The sequence below is a fragment of the Esox lucius genome, chromosome 9 (genome assembly GCF_011004845.1).
Source record: "Esox lucius isolate fEsoLuc1 chromosome 9, fEsoLuc1.pri, whole genome shotgun sequence".
In the NCBI taxonomy this organism is placed as follows: domain Eukaryota; kingdom Metazoa; phylum Chordata; class Actinopteri; order Esociformes; family Esocidae; genus Esox; species Esox lucius.
Genome location: NC_047577.1, coordinates 25083418 through 25108381, shown reverse-complemented (window position 1 = coordinate 25108381; position 24964 = coordinate 25083418). Strand labels below are relative to the sequence as shown.

At 41.6% G+C, this 24964-nt stretch overlaps 1 protein-coding gene across 1 annotated transcript in view; it reads right to left on the bottom strand.

The window, feature by feature from the left end:
• Positions 1-7866: 7866 nt before the first annotated feature.
• The window catches only part of LOC105031125 (calpain-2 catalytic subunit), a 52473-nt gene continuing 35375 nt past the window's right edge, over positions 7867-24964 (bottom strand). The window contains exons 18-21 of the mRNA XM_010905382.3: positions 14315-14393; positions 11932-12048; positions 9077-9135; positions 7867-8981 (exon numbers count right to left, since the gene is read on the bottom strand). Of these exons, the coding sequence (XP_010903684.2) occupies positions 8958-8981; positions 9077-9135; positions 11932-12048; positions 14315-14393 (279 nt within the window). The 3' untranslated portion in view covers positions 7867-8957. The remainder of the gene's footprint in view (positions 8982-9076; positions 9136-11931; positions 12049-14314; positions 14394-24964) is intronic.

Genomic DNA, 24964 nt, shown 5'->3' with positions numbered 1-24964 from the left:
CAAACTTAAGGATGACGTTGGAGCTGTGTGTGGCCTTGCAGTCATGTGTCAACAGAGAGTACAGTGGGGACTGGGTACGCAGCTCTGGGGGGGCTCTAATTCTCAGATACAGTGCAGAGGAGGTGAGATTGCCCATTATCACTACCTGAGGTCTGCTTGTCATGAAGTCCAGGATGCAATTGCCAAGCGAGGAGTTAAGTCCCAGGGTCCTGAGCTTAAGAACAAGCTTAGATGGCAACCAACAATAGTGTTGAATGCTGAGCTGTAGTCCAGCATCCTCATGTATGTGTTGCCTTTTTCCAGGTGCGAGAGGGCGGTGTGCGTCATCATTTGTAGATCTATTGGGGCGGTATTCAAATTGAAAGGGGTCCAAGCTGTCAGGAAGGGTAGCAGAGGTGAGACCTGGCCAGCCTCTCGAAGAACTTCATGATGATGGAGGTCAATGCTACCAGGTAGTAGTAATTTAGGCTGGTGATGGAAGGTTTCTTTAGTACAGGGACAATGGTGGTCTGTTTTTAGCAGGTGGGGACTGCAGACAGCGTCAGGGAGAGGTTGAAAATAGAAGTGAAAACCTCCACTAGCTGGTTGGCGCACCCTGAGGACACAGCCTGGAATCCCATCTGGCCTGTGACTTACGTGGGTTCATTGTTTGAAAAGCTCTCCTCACGTCGGCCATGGCTAAGGACAGAGTGCAGTCGTCCTGGGGCCTCATTTATCAATCATGCATAGAAATTGTTCTGACTTAGAGGTTGGGAATATTCCTCCGAACGGTTTAAGGCAGGGGTGGGCAATTCATTTTTACAAGGGGCCACATGAGAAACCTGAATTGTGTCAGAGGGCCACACCAACGATAACGATATTCGGCAATGTGAAATTGTGGTGTAAAGGTCAAATAAGAAAACAAAAGCAATTATTGAATCAATGCAATATTTTTTTAACTTGTTAATCTCCACAAACAATGAAAAACAACAAACAACTTAACAAGTTTATAGAAATACAGAAATACAACAAACAATAACTTGTAATGTTTTCACCTCATTTTACCTCTTCAGTGAGAATAATCCAGTCTGTTCTGGGCTTGAACAAGGGCATTGAAATCTGGCTGAATGTCTGAGGTGGCTATGCGAAGGACAACTGAGAGGTGGTCATCAGTGATAGAGGATCTGTGTTTGGATTTGTTGAACTTCATCACTGAGAATGTCTGTTCACATACATAAGTAGATCCAAAGAGGACTAGAATCCTCTGAGCATGCCTCCTCAGGTGTGGAAAGTTCTCCTCTTTGAGGGAGGAGTAAAAGTCCAGCAGTGAGACTGACCTGAAGTGCTCTGCCAGAAGTGTGTCAGACTGCAGGTCAATGGGTTCTATCTGAACATCACTTGGTGCATTATCCACACTGCAGTTGAAGGGAGAAGAAACCATGTGCATTTCACTCTCAAGAGTTTTGAAATCTTGAAATCACCTCAAACTCTGCATGCAGTGCTTCTAACATGGTTGAGTACTTGTGGATGTGATCGGCTGATCTTTTGGCTTCCTTTAGTGTTGGCAAGTGGGTCAGAATGTTGTCCTTCACTTGGCTTGAGATAAGTTGCAACTTTCTCATGAAAGCCTTCACTGCACTGTACATCTCGTGCACAAAAAGGCCCTTGCACTGCAGTTTGTTTGTTCATTAGTGCAGTCACATCCACAGCGAATCTGAGGTCTGCCACCCAGTCTTTATCTGAAATCTCTGGGATGTTATGTCCTTTCTTAACACAGAAATCCTGAATCTGGTCCCTCAGGTCCCAGACACTTTTCAGTACTTTGCCAAGGCTGAGCCACCTGACACTGCAGTCACACCTGCCAGCTTGTTAGGACTGAAATGTCCAAACATGAATTTACCTCTGTGAACAAGACATTACCAGTGGTTGTCCCTTTCATTGACTGCATGGCTGCCAACTCTTCCGTGATTTGAAAGTCTGCAGTTATCCCACGTAAGAAGATGAGTAGCTGGGCGGTGTCACATACATCGCAGCTCTCATCCAAAGCCAGAGAAAAATAGTCAAAGTGGGCCGCTCTGTTCTTCAGCTGAAGCTCCAAGTTTCCAGCGATGTCCTCAACCCACCTCGTTACAGTGCATCGGGAGAGTGACACGTTCTCAAATGCGCCCTTTTTCTCCGGGCACAACAACGCAACACTGCTTAATAAACTCTCCGTCAGAAAACGCCTTACTTTTTCTGGCGATTTTGTGAGAAATTACATAACTTGTCCCGACGGCTGCATCTCTGGGGGTGTAAAGTTTCGTAAAAAGTCCTTGTTGGGTTTGCAGTTTTGCTAGCAATGCATCAGACTCCCACGCGTGCTCTTCATCAGACAGATTTCTGTATTTATCCTCATGCTTGGTCGTGTAGTAGCGATTCAAATTATAATAATTTAACACAGCGATCTGTGTACCACAGATTAAGCAAATGGCTTTAGCTTTAATTTCTGTAAAGAAATACTTGGCAGTCCATGTCTTGTTGAAAACATGGCATTTGTTATCAACTTTTCTTTTCTTAGCGTGAGCCAACATCTTGAGGGTAACCTGGCTAGCGTCACTTGTCGCTGTTCACCTTCACTCTCAGCTCACGCACGCATATACGTCCACACGTAAGTAATACAAAGTAACACTTTTCAAAATAACATTTCCAAATGCCGAAAACCAAAAAACGAAACACCGAAAGAAAAGATTTTGTCAATTATTCGGTGGCCGAATTTTCAGTGCATCCCTATAATTTATGATTGGCCTCATGCGGGCCGGACAGGGACGTACAAAGGGCCGGATGTGGCCCGCGGGCCGTAGTTTGCCCAGGTCTGGTTTAAGGTATGATTTATCAAATGTTGTACGCACACTTCTGAAAGATTTTCCTTGATAAATATCACCTGTTCTTAGTCCAAAAATGTGTGCACAACCATCATTATTTGCATACAAAACACCCAGATTATGCAAATTAGTTGAATCTCCACCAATATAAATGGAGCTAACAAATTAAACTAATAAATAAGTTGTAAAAATGGTGCAAGAAAAGAAAGAAAAGTAAATTGTTCCTAACATTAAATTTATGTTTTGGTGTCACAGGTTGAGTGAAACCAAATAATTGTTTGGAACACTTAGCAGTGCTCTGACCAGAAACAAAATGATATTGTTTTGGAAAAGGTAGCTATTGCTGTTAATGCAGCATCCTCTCAAAGGAGTTCCCTGGCAGAAATCAGAAAGAGGTGGTTTGATTTCAAATCAAGTGCATAAAAGGCTGTAGCTGCAAATAAGCAAGACACTGGAAGGGAAATGAGTGTTTCTCCCCTACAATAAAGAACAGCAGCAATCGCCGGCGAAACACCACTGTCGGGAATTGTACCGAGGGAGATTTAGGGAGATCTTCTCGTGGTCAGGTATATATAAAGTAGCTTAGTCATTTGATTTTACACAGTATTTTCACAATCTTATGTTCACCAATTTATTTTACATATCAGGATATTACAACCTGCTCAGAGGCATTCATCTAAACATTTAATAAATGTTGCAGTGAATGTTTCCTCAAGTCTTCCCCCAGCAGCGATCCAAAGAGAGGCACCACGCTCCTGTGTCACATCAAGTCTCGAGCCAAGGGTCTTGTCCAACAAAAAGAAAACAAAAAATGAACTGATTAATCTACACTCCCCTCAATAACATAAATCCATCCCTACAGCAACTGGTTAGCTGTGCCAGTCAAATGTTAAAAAAATGTGCTAAAGGCATCATGTGTACTTTTGTTTTTTCGGGGTGGGGTGGGCTCTTACTCAAAAACATTGAATAATCCCCATCCTCCTTTGAACTGCAAATGCATTTGTAACTTTGTGAGACAGTGTGCAGCATTATTAGCTCTCTCCTGTGCCATCACAGGATTTGTCAGTCATCAGCCACGGTTTCAATGGATAACCTCTGTCTCCTACAAAGAGAGAGTCATATAGGTAAATTGAATCCACTTATGGTAAATATATTTGATGCCTAGGCAATACTTACCAATAAGCCACCCATCTTGAACAGCTCCCTCCTGTAAGCAAACGCCAACAATGCTGTTCGGCAGAATGAATGAGTCATGCGTTCCCGCTCGGCCATCTCGCCACCACATTCAACATCTTTTGCTCATTCGATATAATTTGCTCATTAACTGAGTGTAAGCCTTTTCTGTTAACATAGTTAAACTTATTCAGGGATGCCGCTTTAATTGCAATGTGGGTGAAGTCTACCGCTCCAATTGTATTTGGGAAGCCATTGATTGCAAAGACACCTCATTTGACGTCTACCTGTTGTGCGACTGTGTATGGGAATTTCATGTACTGATGGGATTTACCGATGATGGCATGTAAAAAAGAAAACATTGTTCGGCTGATGGAGGGTTGTGAGATGCCAGATCGATCAGCAACCTCACACTGAAAAGTGCCCATTGCCAAGAATCCCAAGGTGGAAAGCACTTGAATGTGCACTGGAATGGGAATTGTTCTCCTTGTTTGCCCTTGTAAAGTAGGTCTTAGATCCTTGTATAATTCTATTAAAATGGGTTTAGGGAAGCTATATCTGCTAATGAGCTAATCACTACTTTCTGCAAAAAAGTCACAGCTGTCTCTAAAAATGCAGCGGGTGCCAAATCTTCCAACATTTCCAACATCTAGAGCTGCTATTTTCTATTAGATATTCTAAGTTCATTGTCTTTTATAGTGGTCCATGAGCATATTATTATTATCATCCATGAATCTGTACATTACATGAATCTGCCAATATTTACAACTCCCCTTATGGTGTTAAATTATGATTACAATATTTTCTGAATTCACATTCATAAACTCTGTATGAAATTATTTACTTATTGATTTCTATCTTATAGGCTACATATAGTTCCTGCATTCTCTGAAATGCTTTGCCATGCAATTGCCTTTTTCCACCATTTGGAATTGTTCGTACACAACTATGCATTCTTAGATTTACACACTTCCAAGAAATCTATTTTCCTGATAAATCGCTACTTTTGCATGGATTTGTTTGTATGCATGGTTTACACACACAGTAGTGAACGATTGACAAATGGGGCAGACAGATCCCCAGCAAGCCTTCCAGAAGGAATGGTGATGGTTGCCTCAAACCAAGCACTGAAGGTGTTGAGCTCGTCAGGGAGAGTCGGCAGGCTGGGCATCATTGCTGTTTCTCCCTTTATAGTCTGTGATGTGTTGCAGTCCACACCAGATGCATCTTGGGTCAGAGCAGAGGTAGTAAGACTCTTATCCCTTTAGTCTCTTTTTGAATCTCTGATGGCCTTCTGTAGGTCATATCTGGACCTCCTCAGTCCTCCAGGTCCCTGGAACTACAACATGCTCTGAGCATAGCACAGACATTACCATTAACCCAGGGCTTTTAAAAGATTCAGAGATTCAAAAAGAGACTAAAGGGATAAGAGTCTAACTACCACAGCTTTGGTTGGGGAAAGTCCTAACATTTACCCTCCGGATGACATTGATACACTTGCAGATATTATGCTGAGACAGCATCTGTGTATTCATCAATGTCCCCATCAGCTGCAACACAGAATATGTGCCAATCTGTGGTTCACCAGTCCTGGTGAGTGGAACGGATGTACTTGTACAATGGGTCATAGTATTCATTTATTGTAAATTAATACTATGGGAAGGTCACCACAGCCTTACACTGCACAGACAAGTCATGTTCAGAACAGGTTCAGCTAGGTCTAAATCCTACCAGTACTAAAAGGGGTTGAGTGATCTGGTGGAAAGCTAGTAGCATGGAGGCCAGCAAAACTGCAGATGAAGACATTGTGACCCAGAGGTAGGGAGTTCATTCTCTGACAGAACCCGATCGTGACCAGGCTGTGCCTTAAATTGTAGGTGGGCTGGGCTGGTGACAGTGATTTTTTAACAATAAATGCAACAATAAATAATAATACAGTGGGGCAAAAAAGTATTTAGTCAGCCACCAATTGTGCAAGTTCTCCCACTTAAAAATATGAGAGAGGCCTATAATTTTCATCATAGGTACACTTCAACTATGAGAGACAAAATGAGAAAGAAAAATCCATAAAATCACATTGTAGGATTTTTTATGAATTTATTGGTAAATTATGGTGGACAATAAGTATTTGGTCAATAACAAAAGTTAATCTCAATACTTTGTTATATACCTTTTGTTGGCAGTGACAAAGGTCAAATGTTTTCTGTAAGTCTTCACAAGGTTTTCACACACTGTTGCTGGTATTTTGGCCCATTCCTCCATGCAGATCTCCTCTAGAGCAGTGATGTTTTGGGGCTGTCGCTGGGCAACACAGACTTTCAACTCCCTCCAAAGATTTTCTATGGGGTTGAGATCTGGAGACTGGCTAGGCCACTCTAGGACCTTGAAATGCTTCTTACGAAGCCACTCCTTTTTTGCCCGGGCGGTGTGTTTGGGATCATTGTCATGCTGAAAGACCCAGCCACGTTTCATCTTCAATGCCCTTGCTGATGGAAGGAGGTTTTCACTCAAAATCTCACGATACATGGCCCCATTCATTCTTTCCTTTACACGGTCGTCCTGGTCCCTATGCAGAAAAACAGCCCCAAAGCATGATGTTTCCACCCCCATGCTTCACAGTAGGTATGGTGTTCTTTGGATGCAACTCCAAATACGACGAGTTGAGTTTTTACCAAAAAGTTATATTTTGGTTTCATCTGACCATATGACATTCTTCCATTCCTCTTCTAGGCCATCCAAATGCTCTCTAGCAAACCTCAGACGGGCCTGGACATGTACTGGCTTAAACAGGGGGAAATGTCTGGCACTGCAGGATTTCAGTCCCTGGCGGCATAGTGCGTTACTGATGGTAGCCTTTGTTACTTTGGTCCCAGCTCTCTGCAGGTCATTCACTAGGTCCCACCGTGTCTGGGATTTTTGCTCACCATTCTTGTGATAATTTTGACCCCACAGGGTGAGATCTTGCGTGGAGCCCCGCATCGAGGGAGATTATCAGTGGTCTTGTATGACTTCCATTTTCTTATAATTGCTCCCACAGTTGATTTCTTCACACCAAGCTGCTTACCTATTGCAGATTCAGTCTTCCCAGCCTGGTGCAGGTCTACAATTTTGTTTCTGGTGTCCTTTGAGAGCTCTGTGGTCTTGGCTATAGTGGAGTTTGGATTGTGACTGTTTGAGTTTGTGGACAGGTGTCTTTTATACTGATAACAAGTTCAAACAGGTGCTATTAATACAGGTAACGAGTGGAGGACAGAGGAGCCTCTTGAAGAAGTTGTTACAGGTCTGTGAGAACCAGAAATCTTGCTTGTTTGTAGGTGACCAAATATTTATTTTACAGAGGAATTTACCAATGAATTCATTAAAAATCCTACAATGTTATTTTCTGGATTTCTTTTCCTAATTTTGTCTCTCATAGTTGAAGTGTACCTATGATGAAAATGACAGGCCTATCTCATCAATTTAAGTGGGAGAACTTGCACAATTGGTGGCTGACTAAATACTTTTTTACCCCACAGTAAAACTAGCGCTCTCTCTGTTAGCTGCAAGGAGGGCATGTAGTTAGTGCAGCATTGTGCCTAGCAGGTTGTGTGTATCAGCTGGTGCCGTAGTTATGTTACAATATAAATATTTTTATGGACATTTGGAATAGTAAAACAACCCTAAAATATGGGCTTGAATTATCAGGCACATTGAAATCTTGATGTTAGAATACGTTCTGCGTTTTACAACCCAATTTCCAAAACATTTGGTACACTGTGTAAAATGCAAATAAAAACAGAATGCAATGATGTGCAAATCATTTATTCATATAATTAATTGAAAATAGCACAAAGACAACATATCATTATCCCTATATTTAATAGAAAATAGTACTAAGAAAAATACATGCCCATTTTGAATTTGATACCAGCAACACATTTGATGCCGGGCTTCTGATAGCATGAATATGTCTGGATTTTAAGATCTTAATGATATCTTAATTGGGCAATAGATCCCTACGTTTTTAAAAGCATCTTGATCATTCAAGAATATTGAAACAAATGTATTCATGCATATTGGATACATTTCAGTATTAGTTAGATTCCTGGAATTAATCACATGTATGTAGTGCTAATGATGGCATTAGGAAGCATTTGACAGCTAAACAATTTTAACTGGGACTGTTCATGTTTCTTTCATATTATTCCATCTTTATTTAACTATGTAAGCCATAAAATTAGAAACCTTAGAAAAGGTAAATACAATGGAAAAACACAATGATTATAGATGTATATGTTCCCATTTACACCAATGTGAAGCTTGGTTATGTGTGCTGATATTCAGTCAAAACACAGAGAATTTCTTGTGTACAATAAAAACAAATTAAGGAATGCATTTGTTTTATACAGTACAACACATTTCTGATCCTGTCAACAACAGTTTTCTTTTCTGATTGACAAAATAAAATTGTAATAGTATGATCAGTTTAAGTTGTACATGCTTAATTACTTTATACTTTACAAACATATTGTCAATGTAGTAACTCTGTAGTAGACAAACATTTCAAATTAAACAGTTACGTGATTATATATTAAATGCAGTTAGATTAAGTAATACTAAAATGCATTTTACGTAATTGCTAAATCATGTACAAAGTAATGTAGTTCATCAGTTTATATGAACATGCATTGCAATGTAATCCTAGATCAAATACCGATTATGGATCAACAGCCGTCTTAATGATATGTTTTGAGTTTTTACTAAACAATTAGAAAATAAACCACATACTTGAGAACAGGACCGAAATGGAACTGTAGATTAGTGGGGTATAGCTTTAAGTTATTTTTGCCAACTGTGATTGGTTAATAAAAGAAACAGTAAAATAACACACAAAGACAATATACAGACATGCAAGTAGGTTGTATATGTCTTCATCTATGTTAGTAGATAATTATCTCTGGACCTTTAATGGAGTGCCAGGCAGAGCCACTGAAAAATATGAAGACCAACACAAATCAATTTTCATAACTTATAATAAATGTATTCAAATGTATTACATGAAAAAATTAAAGGTTAGAACATACCTGCAATACATCCAGTTCGATCTTCCCCTTGTTATTTATATCAAGTGTTTTGAACATTTCTAATTGGGAAAGAGGGAGAAATTGAGAAATACAATGAGCATCTGCCTGTATTGGTAGTCACATTTGGTAATTGTAATTTCTTTTAATGTTAATTTAAAACAGAAACCGGTTTTATTTTTTATTTTTTATCTCAGATCCAAGGCTTTCTTTATAATTTGTACCTTCTGTTGGCAGAATCAGAAACACTCTGAATCAGAAACACTGTGACATACCACAGCCTTCAACCAATCAGTATTCAAGTCTCAAGCTACCCAATTTAAAATATGCAACATGAACATTCGATTTAGATTAGATTCAACTTTATGGTCATTGAACAGTACACGTACAGTACAACGAAATGCAATTTGCGTCTAACCAGAAGTGCAAATAGAGGAGTACAGAAAAATTTACAAGTATTAAGTATATGTAAATACAGGTGGAATATATAGGTGGAGAGTGCCTGCCTCAAGTGGAGGAGTTTAAGTATCTAGGGGTCTTGTTCACAAGTGAAGGAAGGATGGAACGGGAGATTGGCAGACGGATCAGTGCAGCTTCTGCAGTAATGCAGTCGATGTATCGGTCTGTCGTGGTGAAGAAAGATTTGAGCCGCAAGGCGAAGCTCTCGATTAACCGGTCAATCTACGTTCCTACTCTCACCTATGGTCATGAGCTTTGGTTCATGACCGAAAGGACAAGATCCCGGATACAGGCGGCCGAAATGAGCTTTCTCCGCAGGGTGGCTGGGCGATCCCTTAGAGATAGGGTGAGAAGCTCGGTCACCCGGTAGGAGCTCAGAGTAGAGCCGCTGCTCCTCCACATCGAGAGGGGTCAGCTGAGGTGGCTTGGGCATCTGTTTCGGATGCCTCCGGAACGCCTTCCTGGGAAGGTGTTCCGGTCCCGTCCCACCGGGAGGAGACCCCGGGGAAGACCTAGGACACGCTGGAGGGACTATGTCTCCCGGCTGGCCTGGGAACGCCTCGGTGTCCCCCCGGAAGAGCTGGAGGAAGTGTCTAGGGAGAGGGAAGTCTGGGCATCTCTGCTTAGACTGCTGCCCCCACGACCCGGCCCCGGATAAGCGGAAGATGATGATGATGATGATGATATATAGGTGTGCTATTGTATGTATATGCATTACATATGACAATTCTAAATGTATAGTTGAAAATTCTCAAATTTACAGAAAACCTACTGGTATTAAGTATAATGTGTGTATAAGTAAGATAAATAATTGTGGCAATTCTCAATGGCAGACCTGTCCATTAGTACAGAGGGTAGGCATAATTAGTGATGGGAAGTCACAGAGTTCAGCAGGGTTACAACAACTTCCTCAGCCTGCTGGTGCAAGAACGGGGGAGACCGTCATTGCCACCGTCATTGCCACCCTCCTCCCATCAGCCAGATGGGAGGAGGGCAAACAGTTTTTGGCATGGGTGTGAAGGGTCCCTGGTGATGCTGCGCACCCTACGTAGACACCACTTGCGCTGGAGGTTTACAGTGGCTGGGAGCTGGGTACATGTGATGTGCCGGGCGGTTTTCAGCTACGGGGCAACCACCGAACCACACTGTGGCACAGTTAGTCAGAATGCTCTCGATTGTGCAGCGGTAGAAGTTCACAAGGATCTTGGCCTTCTTCAGCATCCTCAAGAAGTATAGCCGCCACCACGCCTTTTTGACCAGGGCTGTGGTGTTGAGGGACCAGGAGAGGTCCTCGGAGATACCCTGGACACCCAGGAATTTGAAGCTGGACACGCTCCACCTCAGTGCCATCGATGAGAACTGGGGCGTGACTGCAGCCTTTAGATTTCCTTTAATCCACAATGAGCTCCTTGGTTTTCTTTGAATTAAGGGCCAGGTTGTTATCAGCGCACCATGGCGCCAGGCACATGACCTCCTCCCTGTAGGCTGACTCGTCACTGTCACTGATCAGGCCTACTTACATATTGTAACTTTGCCATGTGTGCTATAAGTTTTAAATACTGACAATTTATTTTATTATAATTTAATACTTTAAATCATAATTTTAACACTGTATGTTAATAGTTTTTTGTCTTTAATATTACTGACCTGTTGCCAATTGAAATAATTAGTTGTGTGATATTCTAAGGTTAGTTGTGTGATAAACTACGGTTTAGTTTTTTAGCATTACACAACTTTTCCAGTCTTTTGTTGCATCTGTCCCAACTTTTTTGAACCATGATGCTGTCATCAAATTCAAAATGGACATATATGTTTCAGGAAACAATAAAATGTCTCAGTTTCAACATGTCTTTGTTTTTTATTGAATATAGGGTTTAAATGGTGTGCACATCATTGCATTCTGTTTTTATTTACATGTAATGCAGTGTCCCAAATGTTTTGGAACTGTTAACTGCTATCATCATAATAATTTTAATCAGCCATGGAATCACAAGTTTGAAAATGAGGGGTTTTGACACATATCGTCACATACATGGCATAGCACTACATTTTCGGGGGACCACTTTTACAGCCAGTAGCCAACATTTATGGAATGCATCTTTAATTTTCTTAATTTAGATTGATTCAAATGTATTGTCATTGAACAAGTACAACCACAGTACAACGAAATGCAGTTAGCATCTAACCAGAAGTGCAAATAGAAGAGGGCATAAAATTCCTGTTTTGAAACAAAATCAAAACTACACAAGCAATAACAATCACACTAGAAGCACAAAACATATTTTACTGGCTTTATGGACACCAGTTATCTTAAAATAATAATAGTTACGTATTTTAAAGGTCAATTGAGCCATTATAACATCTATCAAATGGCCTTCTGAATAAAAACAATCACTCACTGAATAGCATTTCCACTCGTATCAGGCAGCCAATGAAGCAGTCAATATCAATGGCATACTCCGAGTTAGCGTACCGGGAAACAATTAGCTGGAGCACCTCGCTGTTCAGCTGAAATCCTGCAATGGTGGAAAACATAAAAATTCAAACAAGGAGTTAAGAAACACAATTTTTTTTCCCCATGATATTACAATATGATGTAGCGTAGTAACTGTAGTATGCATAAATACTATTACAGTTTGCTAGGTAAATGTGTCTTCAAATGTTTAAGCAAGTTATAAAACTATCTCAACCATATGGCCCAAATAATGTACGATTACTTAGGTCACATATTAGCAATATTAGAGTTTTTTTTGCTGGACTTTCTATATCACACCATTCAATCTTGTTGGCCTTAAAAAAATCTGTGATTATGACATTCTTTGTACTAGCTCTCATCTGTCTTTGCTAGTGTACATTTAGCATGTTTTGGGGCAGCACAATATTATCTTACATATTGACATTACTATATTCCTCTACTGTCAAGAAATGTAATGGTTAAAAGGCAGGTAAAACCTAAATTTGCAATGCACTTAAAAATCCATATTCGCCACAAAACTCCAATAAAATGTTAATCCAAGCATTTCCCCTCTTCTCAATTTCTCAGTGTTTCTAGGCAGGATTAAAACATGTACATGTACACGTGGGGCAGTACGAGAGTCAGAGAACATCCTTTAATTCCTTCTAATACTATGTACAAAACAGAAGATAAACAAAGGAGAGTCACAACCGTAAACTGTCGCATCAACCAATGAACCACAAAGTAACAGAATGAATGGGCAATTTAAATGGGGTCCCCAATGAGAGACAACCAGGAGCAGCTGCTTCTGATTGGGGACAGTCAAAACGGCAGCGCAGAGATGCCTAGAGGCACCTCTGATGTCAGGTCTTGACTGCATCCCCCAGGCGCATAGAGATGCCTAGAGGCCCCCAGCCAGGATCTTATAATGTTCATTGAAGTCACTATATTTGGTGATATTACCAGCTACACAAGCAGGCAATGTTTGCTTGCATTAGCTAAAATAATCGCCACATTAGATAAAATTATCGCCACTATACACAGATATGCCAGAACATTAGGACCACCTGCCTAGTATAATAGTCCTCCATGTGCCGCTAAAACTGCACCAACATGCCTAGGTATGGACTCTACAAGACCCCTGTAGTATTTGTCACCAAAACATTAGCAGCAGATCCTTGTGAAGTTGAGAAGAGGAGTCATGGTGGAACGGACATGTTGGCCACAGCTTGAAATCTTTTTCATGTCCCGAAAACCATTCCCGAAGAATGTGTGCAATGTGGCAGGACACATCATCCTGCTGAAATAGGCCACTGCCATCAGGGAATACCATTGCCATGAAGGGGTGAACCTGGTCTACAATGATGTTTTGGCATGTTAAATTGACATCCAGGTCCAGTTCAGATGCTCACATGCCCATCGTGGGCACTCTGACCAGTCTGTGGCTATGCAGCCACATAAGCAGCAGGGGTTGATGCACTGTGCTGTGTCACATTCCGCCCGTAACCATCATCTACATTTTCTTGTGCCACAGTAGAACTTCTGTCGGTTCAGACCAGAAGGGATGGAATGTGTTGCTCTTGTGCATCGATGAGACTTGGGTACCCACACCCTGTCGCTGGTTTGTGGTTTGTCCCTCCTCGGACCACTGTTGGTAGTGTTGCTAACCACTGCGAACTGGGAGCACCCCAGAAACCTTGTTGTTGTAGAGAACTGACCCAGTCGTCTGGCCATAAAATTTGGCACTCGTCAAAGTTTCTCAGGTCTTTACTACTGACTATTTCTCCTGCATCCAACACATTGACTATAAGAACTGATTGTTCACTTACCATCTAATCTACCCAGACCTTGACAGGTGTTCTTTCTAGGAGATACTCAACATTATATGCTTCACCTGTGAGTGGTCATAATGTTTTGGCTCATCAGTGTATAATCACCCCTGCATTGGCGGGAAGAAATTAGGTTTGCTAATAGAGCTCTCATACAGGAATTTCTTTTTATATAGAAGCTATTCGAAACAGATTGAATGTTTGAAACGCACTAACAACAGACCTAAATGAATGCAAATGAGAAAAGTACCAATATGTGTGGACTTAATTGGCTATGAAAAACAATTCAATAAAAATCATAACACAACAAAATAAACGGGTATGTGATAAAATGGCTCCAACAGCTACTGAATGTTGTGTCATGTTTTTCACAGCTTGTGGATTCAGTGCTGTTGGTAATGTCTGTGCCGACATGTTTTTTGAGAATTACCGTGTTGGATAGTTTGTGAGACATTGAAAATTCTGCATTTTCTTTATTTAAATAATTATTTACAATACCTGCTTCGATCAATGCTCCTCTCAGCTCATGGGTGCTCATCGTGCCAGTGTTGTCAGAGTCATTACTTTTGAAGATTTCCTACAGTTCATCAAAAAGATCTAGTTATTTTACATTTGAAGGAGACACGTAAGCCAGATAATGTGGAAGGACATCTTTTGAATTGGTTTACTTTGCCAGTTTTTCAATATATTCACGCTTCAGAGAAAATCATCGGGCAAAACATTATCTCTTGTTATTTTGGTTAGCCCTCAATTGGATTCTGATCAGATAATAAAGTTAAACATTTAACTTTTTGGCAAAGTACTCCTTGGTACATTACGCAACATGTGTGGCGTCATTGCTGTATTAAATAATGAAGCATCACCAATAACTGTTAAAATGCATTTAGGTGTATTAAATTAACAATATGTTTACATACACAGTTCTCTACCCATTTTAGTCTTGCTAACCCACTGGTACATGTTAATCTTTGTCTCATCTGTCCACAATACCTTTTTTCAGAACTACGCTGGTTATTTTAGTTACTTTTAAGGCCATCCTGTTATTAAGGCTAAGGGAGAGATCAGAATTTTACATGGAGGGAAATGGGGGAAGGTCATACTTTTTAAATTTCAGTGTTTACAGTTTTTTCATTAAGTCCAAGGGAAGGTCATTCAATTTTCTAAGCGATTACATTTTCAGTCGATTACATTTCAGCCAATCAGACTTTTGGAATTCATGTATACACCGGAACGTACCAATTTCACCTTTCTATTGGCTATTCGATCACTCCATCTTTGTGATTGGCATATCCAGATCGTGGATATTGCACAATATATAGTGGGAAAAAAGCTAGAAAAAACAACAACCTTCATGCAATCATAATGTTACGGAAGGGCCGCAATCGTGAACTAAGTTCTCTACCCAAGAATTTAAGAGTTTCTGTGTAATTTCTGTTCGCTGTAGATTGTCTTGAAATATTCAATGGACTTTCAGAGTCGAAGAGGGATGGTCCATTGGGGAGTAATTGAGTGGAACAAATCGTCTGTGGGAGGAGTTGCTGCTACCGAAAGTAGAGAACAGTTCATGTGGATGGTTATACTATTAGTATGCCTATGAGTTGTTTTGCTCCTTTTTCCAATGCCATTTAGAAAGGGAATGGTTTCAGGATTGCATGCTGAACGCCGATTATGGCATTCCTGTTTTACAAACCCATTTCCAAAAAAGTTGGGACGCTGTTTAAAATGTATAGAAAAACAGAATGCAATGATATGCAAATCATTTAGACCCTGTATTCAATAAAAAGTAGTAAAAAAAATTGAAACAAAGAAATGTTATTGTTTCTTGAAAAATATATGCCCACTTTGAATTTGATGCCAGCAACACATTTCCAAAAAAGCTAGGACATGGGCAATAAAAGACAGGAAAAGCTGTGTAATGCTAAAAACTAAACCTGGTGGAACATCTCACAACTAATTTGGTTAATTAACCAGTTGTCAGTAACATATTTGGGTATGAAAAGAGCATCCCAGAAAGAATGAGTCTTTCAGAAGTAAAGATGGGGAGGGATTCACCACTCTGTGAAAGACTGCGCAGGCAAATAGTGTAACAATTTTTTCCATGGTAATTATTTTGTCATCAACAGGGGGGAAATCAATGTGGTAGACTGCATGGCCATACATCCATCTGATGTTTGAAGACTACAAATAAAGTTGGATAACGTTTTGACATGACCTGATGCTGTCAGACATTTCTAACTTTGTCAGCATGTGCCTTGGAACTCTTGAGTTAGTTGCATGCCGTTTTACTATTTATTTTGGGATTTATGACCATTTCAAACTATACATTGTAGGTTGCAGACAGACCCTACCAGATGGACCAAAGATATAGGAAATGAATAGACACAATCCATATTCATTGTTAACAATTGTAGATATTGTGTTATGTAAACTACAGGTGAAAATAATTACATTTAAAATTACATCTGAGATTATAACCCTAATGCTATTTTACATTCATTCATCATTCATCTTCTTCCGCTTCATCCGGGGCCGGGTCGCGGGGGCAGCAGTCTAAGCAGAGATGCCCAGACTTCCCTCCCCCCAGACACTTCCTCCAGCTCTTCCGGGGGGACACCGAGGCGTTCCCAGACCAGCCGGGAGAAATAGTCCCTCCAGCGTGTCCTAGGTCTTCCCCGGGGTCTCCTCCCAGTGGGACGGGACCGGAACACCTTCCCAGGAAGGCGTTCCGGAGGCATCCGAAACAGATGCCAAAGCCACCTCAGCTGACCCCTCTCGATGTGGAGGAGCAGCGGCCCTACTCTGAGCTCCTACCGGGTGACCGAGCTTCTCACCCTATCTCTAAGGGATCGCCCAGCCACCCTGCGGAGAAAGCTCATTTCGGGCCCTGTATCCGGGATCTTGTCCTTTCGGTCATGACCCAAAGCTCATGACCATAAGTGAGAGTAGGAACGTAGATTGACCGGTAAATTGAGAGCTTCGCCTTGCGGCTCAGCTCTTTCTTCACCACGACAGACCAATACATCGACCGCATTACTGCAGAAGCTGCACCGATCCGTCTGTCAATCTCCCGTTCCATCCTTCCCTCACTCGTGAACAAGACCCCTAGATACTTAAACTCCTCCACTTGAGGCAAGCACTCTCCACCAACCTGAAGTGGGCAAGCCACCCTTTTCCGACTGAGGACCATGGCCTCGGATTTGGAGGTACTGATTCTCATCCCCACCGCTTCACACTCGGCTGCAAACCATCCCAGCGCATGCTGAAGGTCCTGGTTTGAAGGGGCCAACACGACAACATCATCCGCAAAGAGCAAAGACGAAATCGTGTGGTCCCCAAACCTGACACCCTCCAGCCCCTGGCTGCGCCTAGAAATTCTGTCCATAAAAATTATGAACAGAACCGGCGACAAAGAGCAGCCCTGCCGGAGTCCAACATGCACTGGGAACAAGTCTGACTTACTGCCGGCAATGCGGACCAAGCTCCTGCTTCGGTCGTATAGGGACCTGACAGCCCTTAGCAAAGGACCCAGGACCCCATACTCCCAAAGCACCCTCCACAGGATGCCACGAGGGACACAGTCGAATGCCTTCTCCAAATCCACAAAACACATGTGGACTGGTTGGGCAAACTCCCATGAACCCTCCAACACCCTGTAGAGGGTATAGAGCTGGTCCAGTGTTCCACGGCCCGGATGAAAACCACTGTTCCTCCTGAATCCGAGGTTCTACTATCAGCCGTATTCTCCTCTCCAGAACCCTGGCATAGACTTTCCCGGGGAGGCTGAGAAGTGTGATCCCCCTATAGTTGGAACACACCCTCCGGTCCCCCTTCTTAAAAAGAGGGACCACCACCCCGGTCTGCCATCCCAGAGGCACTGTCCCCGACCGCCACGCGATGTTGCACAGGCGTGTCAACCAAGACAGCCCCACAACATCCAGAGACTTGAGGTACTCTGGGCGGATCTAATCCACCCCCGGTGCCTTGCCACCGAGGAGTTTCTTGACCACCTCAGTGACTTCAGCCGGGGTGATGGACGAGTCCACCTCTGAGCCCTCATCCTCTGCTTCCTCAATGGAAGACGTGACGGCGGGATTGAGGAGATCCTCGAAGTACTCCTTCCACTGCCCGACGACATCCCCAGTTGAGGTCAACAGCTGCCCACCTCTACTGTAAACAGCATTGGTAGGGCACTGTTTCCCTCTCCTGAGGCGCCGGACGGTTTGCCAGAATCTCTTCGAGGCCAGCCGATAGTCCTTCTCCATGGCCTCACCGAACTCCTCCCAGGCCCGAGTTTTGGCCTGTCGGTACCCGTCAGCCGCCTCAGGAGTCCCACAAGCCAACCAGGCCTGATAGGACTCCTTCTTCAGCTTGACGGCATCCCTTACATCCGGTGTCCACCACCGGGTTCGGGGTTTGCCGCCTCGACAGGCACCGGAGACCTTACGGCCACAGCTCCAAGCGGCCTCTTCGACAATGGCGGTGGAGAACATGGTCCACTCGGATATATCTCCAGCCTCCCTCGGGATCCAGTCGAAGCTCTGCCGGAGGTGGGAGTTAAAGATCTCTCTGACAGGAGACTCGGTCAGAAGTTCCAAGCAGACACTTACAGTATGCTTGGGCCTGCCGAGTCTGTCCAGCTTCCTCTCCCGCCATCGGATCCAACTCACCACCAAGTGGTGATCAGTTGACAGCTCCGCCCCTCTCTTCACCCGAGTGTCCAAAACATACGGCCGCAGGTCAGATGAAACGACAACAAAGTTGATCATCGACCTGCGGCCTAGGGTGTCCTGGTGCCATGTGCACTGATGGACACCCTTATGCTTGAACATGGTGTTCGTTATGGACAAACTGTGACTAGCACAGAAGTCCAATAACTGAACACCGCTCAGGTTCAGATCAGGGGGGCCGTTCCTCCCAATCACACCCCTCCAGGTGTCACTGTCGTTGCCCACGTGGGCGTTGAAGTCCCACAGTAGAACGATAGAGTCCCCAATCAGAGCACTTTCCAGCACCCCTCCCAGAGACTCCAAGAAGGTTGGGTACTCTGCACTGCCGTTCGGCCCGTAGGCACAAACAACAGTGAGAGACCTATCCCTGACCCGTAGGCGCAGGGAAACGACCCTCTCGTTCACTGGGGTAAACTCCAACACATGGCGGCAGAGCTGGGGAGCTATAAGCAAGCCCACACCAGCCCGCCGCCTCTCACCATGGGCAACTCCAGAGTGGTGAAGAGTCCATCCTCTCTCAAGGAGTGTGGTTCCAGAGCCCAAGCCGTGCGTAGAGGTGATCCCGACTACCTCTAGTCGGAACCCCGCCAGCGAGGTGACGTTCCATGTCCCTAGAGCTAGTTTCCATGTCCAGGGATCGGGTTGTCTAGGCCCCCGCCTTCGACTGCCGCCCGATCCTCTCTGCACCGACCCCTTATGGTCCCTCCTGTGGGTGGTGAGCCCACAGGAAGGCGGCCCCACGTCGCTCGTTCGGGCTGAGCCACCAGGCGCTTGCGTGCGAGCCCCAACCCCGGGCTGCTATTTTACACAATTAACCAAAACAATGCCTAAACTGTGTTTTCTCAAAAATAGATTTGAAGTGTATTGTAAAATTGCTATAATATAATATGTAAAGTGTGAATGACAGTTCAATTTCTTGTTTTGCTGTCCGATAATCTTCTATTTACATCCTAAACAATTCCTTACCTGTATTATTCCAGCTGGATGTTGATATATGATTTAAAACATGCTGTGACATCACAAAGTTTAAATGTCAACTGCATCATTTTAATTCAGATAATCATCCCTTTACATCCCAATATGACCTTTAAGAGACCCTTAACCCTTACCATTACAATTTTGACTATTCATGACTACACTAAACATGCAACCATGCCAAAATAAACATAGGTAACATTTTGTAACTTTAAACGGTATTCACTGTATAACGGTATTGATCCTGTAAATTGCCCTTTAAAATAATTAAATTCATACTCATGAAACAACCCTTGACCTCCACAGATAATTGAATTCCACAGTAAAATGGTCTGATCTTGTTATAACCTATGTGAAGTTGCTAATTAAAATTTCCCAAAATGTTACCTATTGTTATTTTTGCATGGTAGCAGTTTTTAGTGCAGTCACGAATAGTTAGCATTGTATGGCAATTTTGATTAGAATTTAATAGATTTTTGGCCATATCTTGGGTTTGGAAAAAGCTACAGGTAAGCCGCTTCACCCATTACTTGAGGTGTAGCCCCCATTTGACATTGAATATTTTGAAGGGCAATTTTCAGGATTAATAACTTCAAAATTACACCGTAATATCAATTTATACTGTAATATCTTATAGATAAAAATTTCTAGAAGCTAAGTTTCCAGGTTGGAAATGTTACCTATTGTTGTTTTTGCAGCATTGTCTGCTTTGGGCATTTAGGGTTATTAATGGTTAGGGTTAAGAGAGGTCTCTTAGAGGCCCTATTGGGATACAAAGGCATGATTACCTGAAAACATAAAAATAATGTAGTTGACATTTAAACTTCACATGATGTGTAATAGCATGTTCTAAATCATACATCAATACCGGAATAATAAAGATGTAAATGGATTATCGGACAACAAAACAAGAAACGTAATTGTCATTCACACTTTACATGGTATATAAGAGCAGGTTCTACAATACACATAAAAACCTAATTTAGAGAAAATTTTATTTAGTTTTAGTTAATTTGGTAAAATAGAGTAAGGGTTATAGTCTCCAATATGCCCTATTCTCTTAAATTTTGTATCTCATAACATAACAAATAACAAATATCTAATGAATAAGGATATCTTTGGTCCATCTGATAGGCCCTCTCTGCTACCTACAACATATAGTTTGAGATGGTAATAACTCCCCGAATACATGACAAAACGTTGAAAAACTGCATGCAACTAACATAAGACTGTGTTGTGTGTGTTTTCTCAGGGTTAGGACAAAGATTCATGGGTCAGGTTTTTGAGCAGTTATTTGAATGAAGCAACAGTAAGGGTAAGTATTATTGAATGGAAGTCTGACACTTAATAAATAAAACTTACAGTGATATAAGTATATATTACATTATCGCCTCCAATTATTACAATTTTAATTCAGTTTTTTTAATTAACCCAGCCAATTATGTAATAGCAAGCCAATAGTGTAAGAACTTATTACATTATGGGTAAAAAGTTATTAGGTTATTGGTTCACATGTTACAACACAATTGGTAAGTTATTACATTGCTGACTTTTACTACATTAAGAATGGAAAATGTATTACGTTATTGGCAGTTATTACATTAATTGTAGTTGTTACATTATTAGCTGTTACAGGCCCTCAGGCGGCATCTCGCATAAAACCTGACACGATTCTGTAATGGACATCACTGCAAGGGGTCAGGAACACATTTCCGAAAACCAATGTCTGTGAACACAGTACATCGCTACATCCACAAATGTAAGTTAAAACTCTATCATGCTTAGAAGAAACCATATATAAACAAGATCCCAAAACATCACCACCTTCTCTGGGCCTGAGCTCATTTAAGATGGACTGATTTGAAATTGAAAATAGTCCTGTGGTCTGACAAATCAAAATGTTAAATGTTTTGGGGGAATCATGGACACTGCGTCCTCCGGACTAAAGAGAAGAGGGACAAACCAGCTTCTTATCAGCATACAGTTCAAAACCAGTATTCGTGATGGTATGGGGGTGCATTACTGCACATGGCATGGGTGGCTTGCACATCTGTGAATGCACCAGTAATGTTGAACAATACAGCTCTGGAAAAAATTAAGAGACCACTGCAAAATGATCAGTTTCTCTGGTTTTACTATTCATAGGTATGTGTTTGAGTAAAATGAATTTTTTTGTTTTATTCTATAAACTACTGACAACATTACTTCCAAATAAAAATATTTTCATTTAGAGTATTTATTTGTAAAAAATAACAACCAGTTGAAATAACCAAAAAAGATGCATTGTTATCAGACTTCAAATAATGCAAAGAAAACACATTTGTATTAATTTTTCAACTTCCTCTTGATCAAATTACAGAGGTTTTCAAGGGGGTTCTGGTCTGGAGATTGTGGCTGACAGGGTGTTAATCTGGTGGTCCTCCATCCACACCTTGATTGACCTGGCTGTGTGGCATGGAGCATTGTCCTGCTGGGTATAACCAATTCTCAGAGTTGGGGAACATTGTCAAAGCAGTAGGAAGCAGGTGTTCTTCCTGGATAACCTTGTACTTGGCTTGATCCATGCATCCTCCATAAAGATAAATCTGCCCGATTCCAGGCTTGCTGAAGCATCCTCAGATCATCACCGATCCTCCACCAAATTTCACAGTGGGTGCGAGACACTGTGGCTTGTAGGCCTCTCCAGGTCTCCGTCTAACCATTAGACAAACAGGTGTTGGGCAAAGCTGAAAATCTGACTCGTCAGAGAAGATGACCTTACTCCATTCCTCTACGTTGCAATGCTTATGGTCTTTTGCAAACTTCAACCTGGCTCTTCTTTGATTCTCAGTGATGAAGGTTTTTTTTTTTGCTTTGCACAACATCAGCCCTGCCCCTAGGAGCCTATTTCGAACCATCCTCGCTATGCATTTCACCCCAGCTGCTGTTTGCCATTCTTTTTCTAGGTCACTTGATGTCATCCTATGGTTGATGAATGAAATTCGAATGAGTTGGTCATCTCGGGCAGTGTGCAGTCATTTTCACCCTCTGCTAGTCTGTAGCTTTGTTGTCCCCAATGTCTGTTGCTTGACCTTATTCTTATGAACCGCCGTCTTTGAAATTGTCAGGATGGAAGCAAGCTGACCCTCACTGTATCCCTCTGCCAGTAAAGTCAGAATTGAACCCTTTTCCTCACTCAAACCTTTTGTCATGGTGAATAGTTATTTTTTTATTAAAATTACCATTGGGGTACTACTTGCATTGTTTTTGCCATCCAGCTGGTCCTATTACAAGAGGATAGTGATGACCACAGCAGTGGTTTTTATACTTTTCTTTGTTAAATTAGATTTGGTTCAGGAAATCACCTAATCAGTACCTCATTAAGTAAAATGAGGTGTGTTTGAATTTAACAGAGACTGGAATGGAATGGCTGCCATGTAGAGACGCTGATTTAAGAAAAATTAAGAGTGGTCTCTTAATTTTTTCTAGAGCTGTATATACAGGTTTTTGACGTCTTTTTCAGGGAAGGGCTCGCTTATTTTAGCCAGATCATTCAAAATATCATTCTACATGTATTACAACAGCATTGCTCTGTGGTAAAATCATCTGGGTGCTAAATTGGCCTGCCTGTAGTCCAGACCTGTCACGCATTGAAAACACTTGGCCCATTATGAAACGAAAAACTCTACACAGGAGACCCTGAACTGTTGAGCATCTGCAATCCTATATCAAGCAATAATGGGAAAACATTTCCCTTTCAAAAATACAATTAGCTTCCTCTGTTCTCAAATGCTTACAGAATATTGTTGAAAGAAGAGTTAATGCAACACAGCGGTAAACATGCCCCTGTCCCAAACAATTTTAAATGTGTTGCTGGCATCAAATTCAAAATGTATAAACATTTCTCAGTTTCAGTTGATATGTAGTCTTTCTACTACTGTCAATTAAATATAGAGATAAATTATTTGCATAACATTACATTCTGTTTTCATTTGCATTTTACGCAGCGTCCCAACGTTTTTGGAAACAGGGTTGTAATATACAGACGATTATCAGGGACACAGCTTGTTCTCAACGGCACTGCTAAAACCATATTGCATTGCATAGTAGAAAAGGATGACAGAACAGGACAACGGAAAAGAAGAGTCACAAATCTGTGTAGAACAGGTTCAGCTAGGTCTAAATCCTACCAGTACTAAAAGGTATAGAGTGATCTGGAGGAAATTTTAGTAGCATGAAGGCCAGCAAAACTGCAGCTGAAGAAATTGTGACCCAAAGGGAGGGATTTTATTCTCAGCCAGAACCCGATCACGAACGGGCTGGAATTCAAATTCTGATATTGTCGTCAGGCTGGGCTTTTCTTTTTAAATAAACGCAACAATAAATAATTATATATTATTATTTAGCTCTCTCCGTTAGTTACAAGGAGGGCACACAGTTAGTGCAGCATTGTGACTAGTAGGGTATGTGTATCGGATGGTGCCGTAGTTGTGTTATAATATTGATATTTTTATAGATGTTTGAAAAAATAAAAAAAACAGCTATAATATTGGCTAAGATTTTCAGGCTCAATGAAAATTAGAATATGTTCTGCCTTTTAAATATATAGGCTAGCTAATCTAGGCTATATAAGTTTCCATATTTCCATTGTTTGTACTGTGGGCCTATCTTTGCATGCATATTGTTGAGTAGGAGAGATTGTCTTTCAGATTGCGCCCAATCTACTTGTTACTGCGATAGTTCGTCAAAAAATCTTATTTATCAAAAAATCACTTACCAAAGGTTAGTCCAGAATAATAATAATACTGCTCGCCTGTTTCCACCACACGTTAGTGGTATACATTCATCTGACAGTACAAGTTTAGCTACATAAATAAACATGATTGAGACTCGGAAAAATATATTTAAGAATGTATTTTTTAAGAAACAAGTAAAGAAATATTCAGAACATTACTCTTTACCTCTGTCCACTGCATCTACTAAATTCAATGGGGTTATTAGTATGCATAGCTTCCCGCTTGACGTTGAGCGGAAGAAGCAGCGTTAGTGCAAACACGCCGGGAATATTTCACTATATTACAGTCCAATCTAAAGTATGCGGCAGGCATTTCACCAAAGACCAGCTAAGTCAGGGCTGCCCAGCCCTGTTCCTGGAGATCTATTGTCCTGTAGGTAGTGATGGCCATTCAAAGCTTCATTAGCATTATTTTAGCAGCAGGATATTATGCTGGCTGCATTCAGATTTTCTTTATCACATTAAAAACCATAATTGAAATGTATAAGGCAATATAGTTAACAATCTAGTCTGTGAAAAAGAACAGACAAGAATTACATTGGAACGGACATTAAACATATAATATACAGACTAGATTTTTAACTATACTATATTAACTTACACTGAACAAAATGGCCAGCCTAAGGGACACTTGTGCAATAATCATGGATAATCTTGGAGAATATTTGTGCA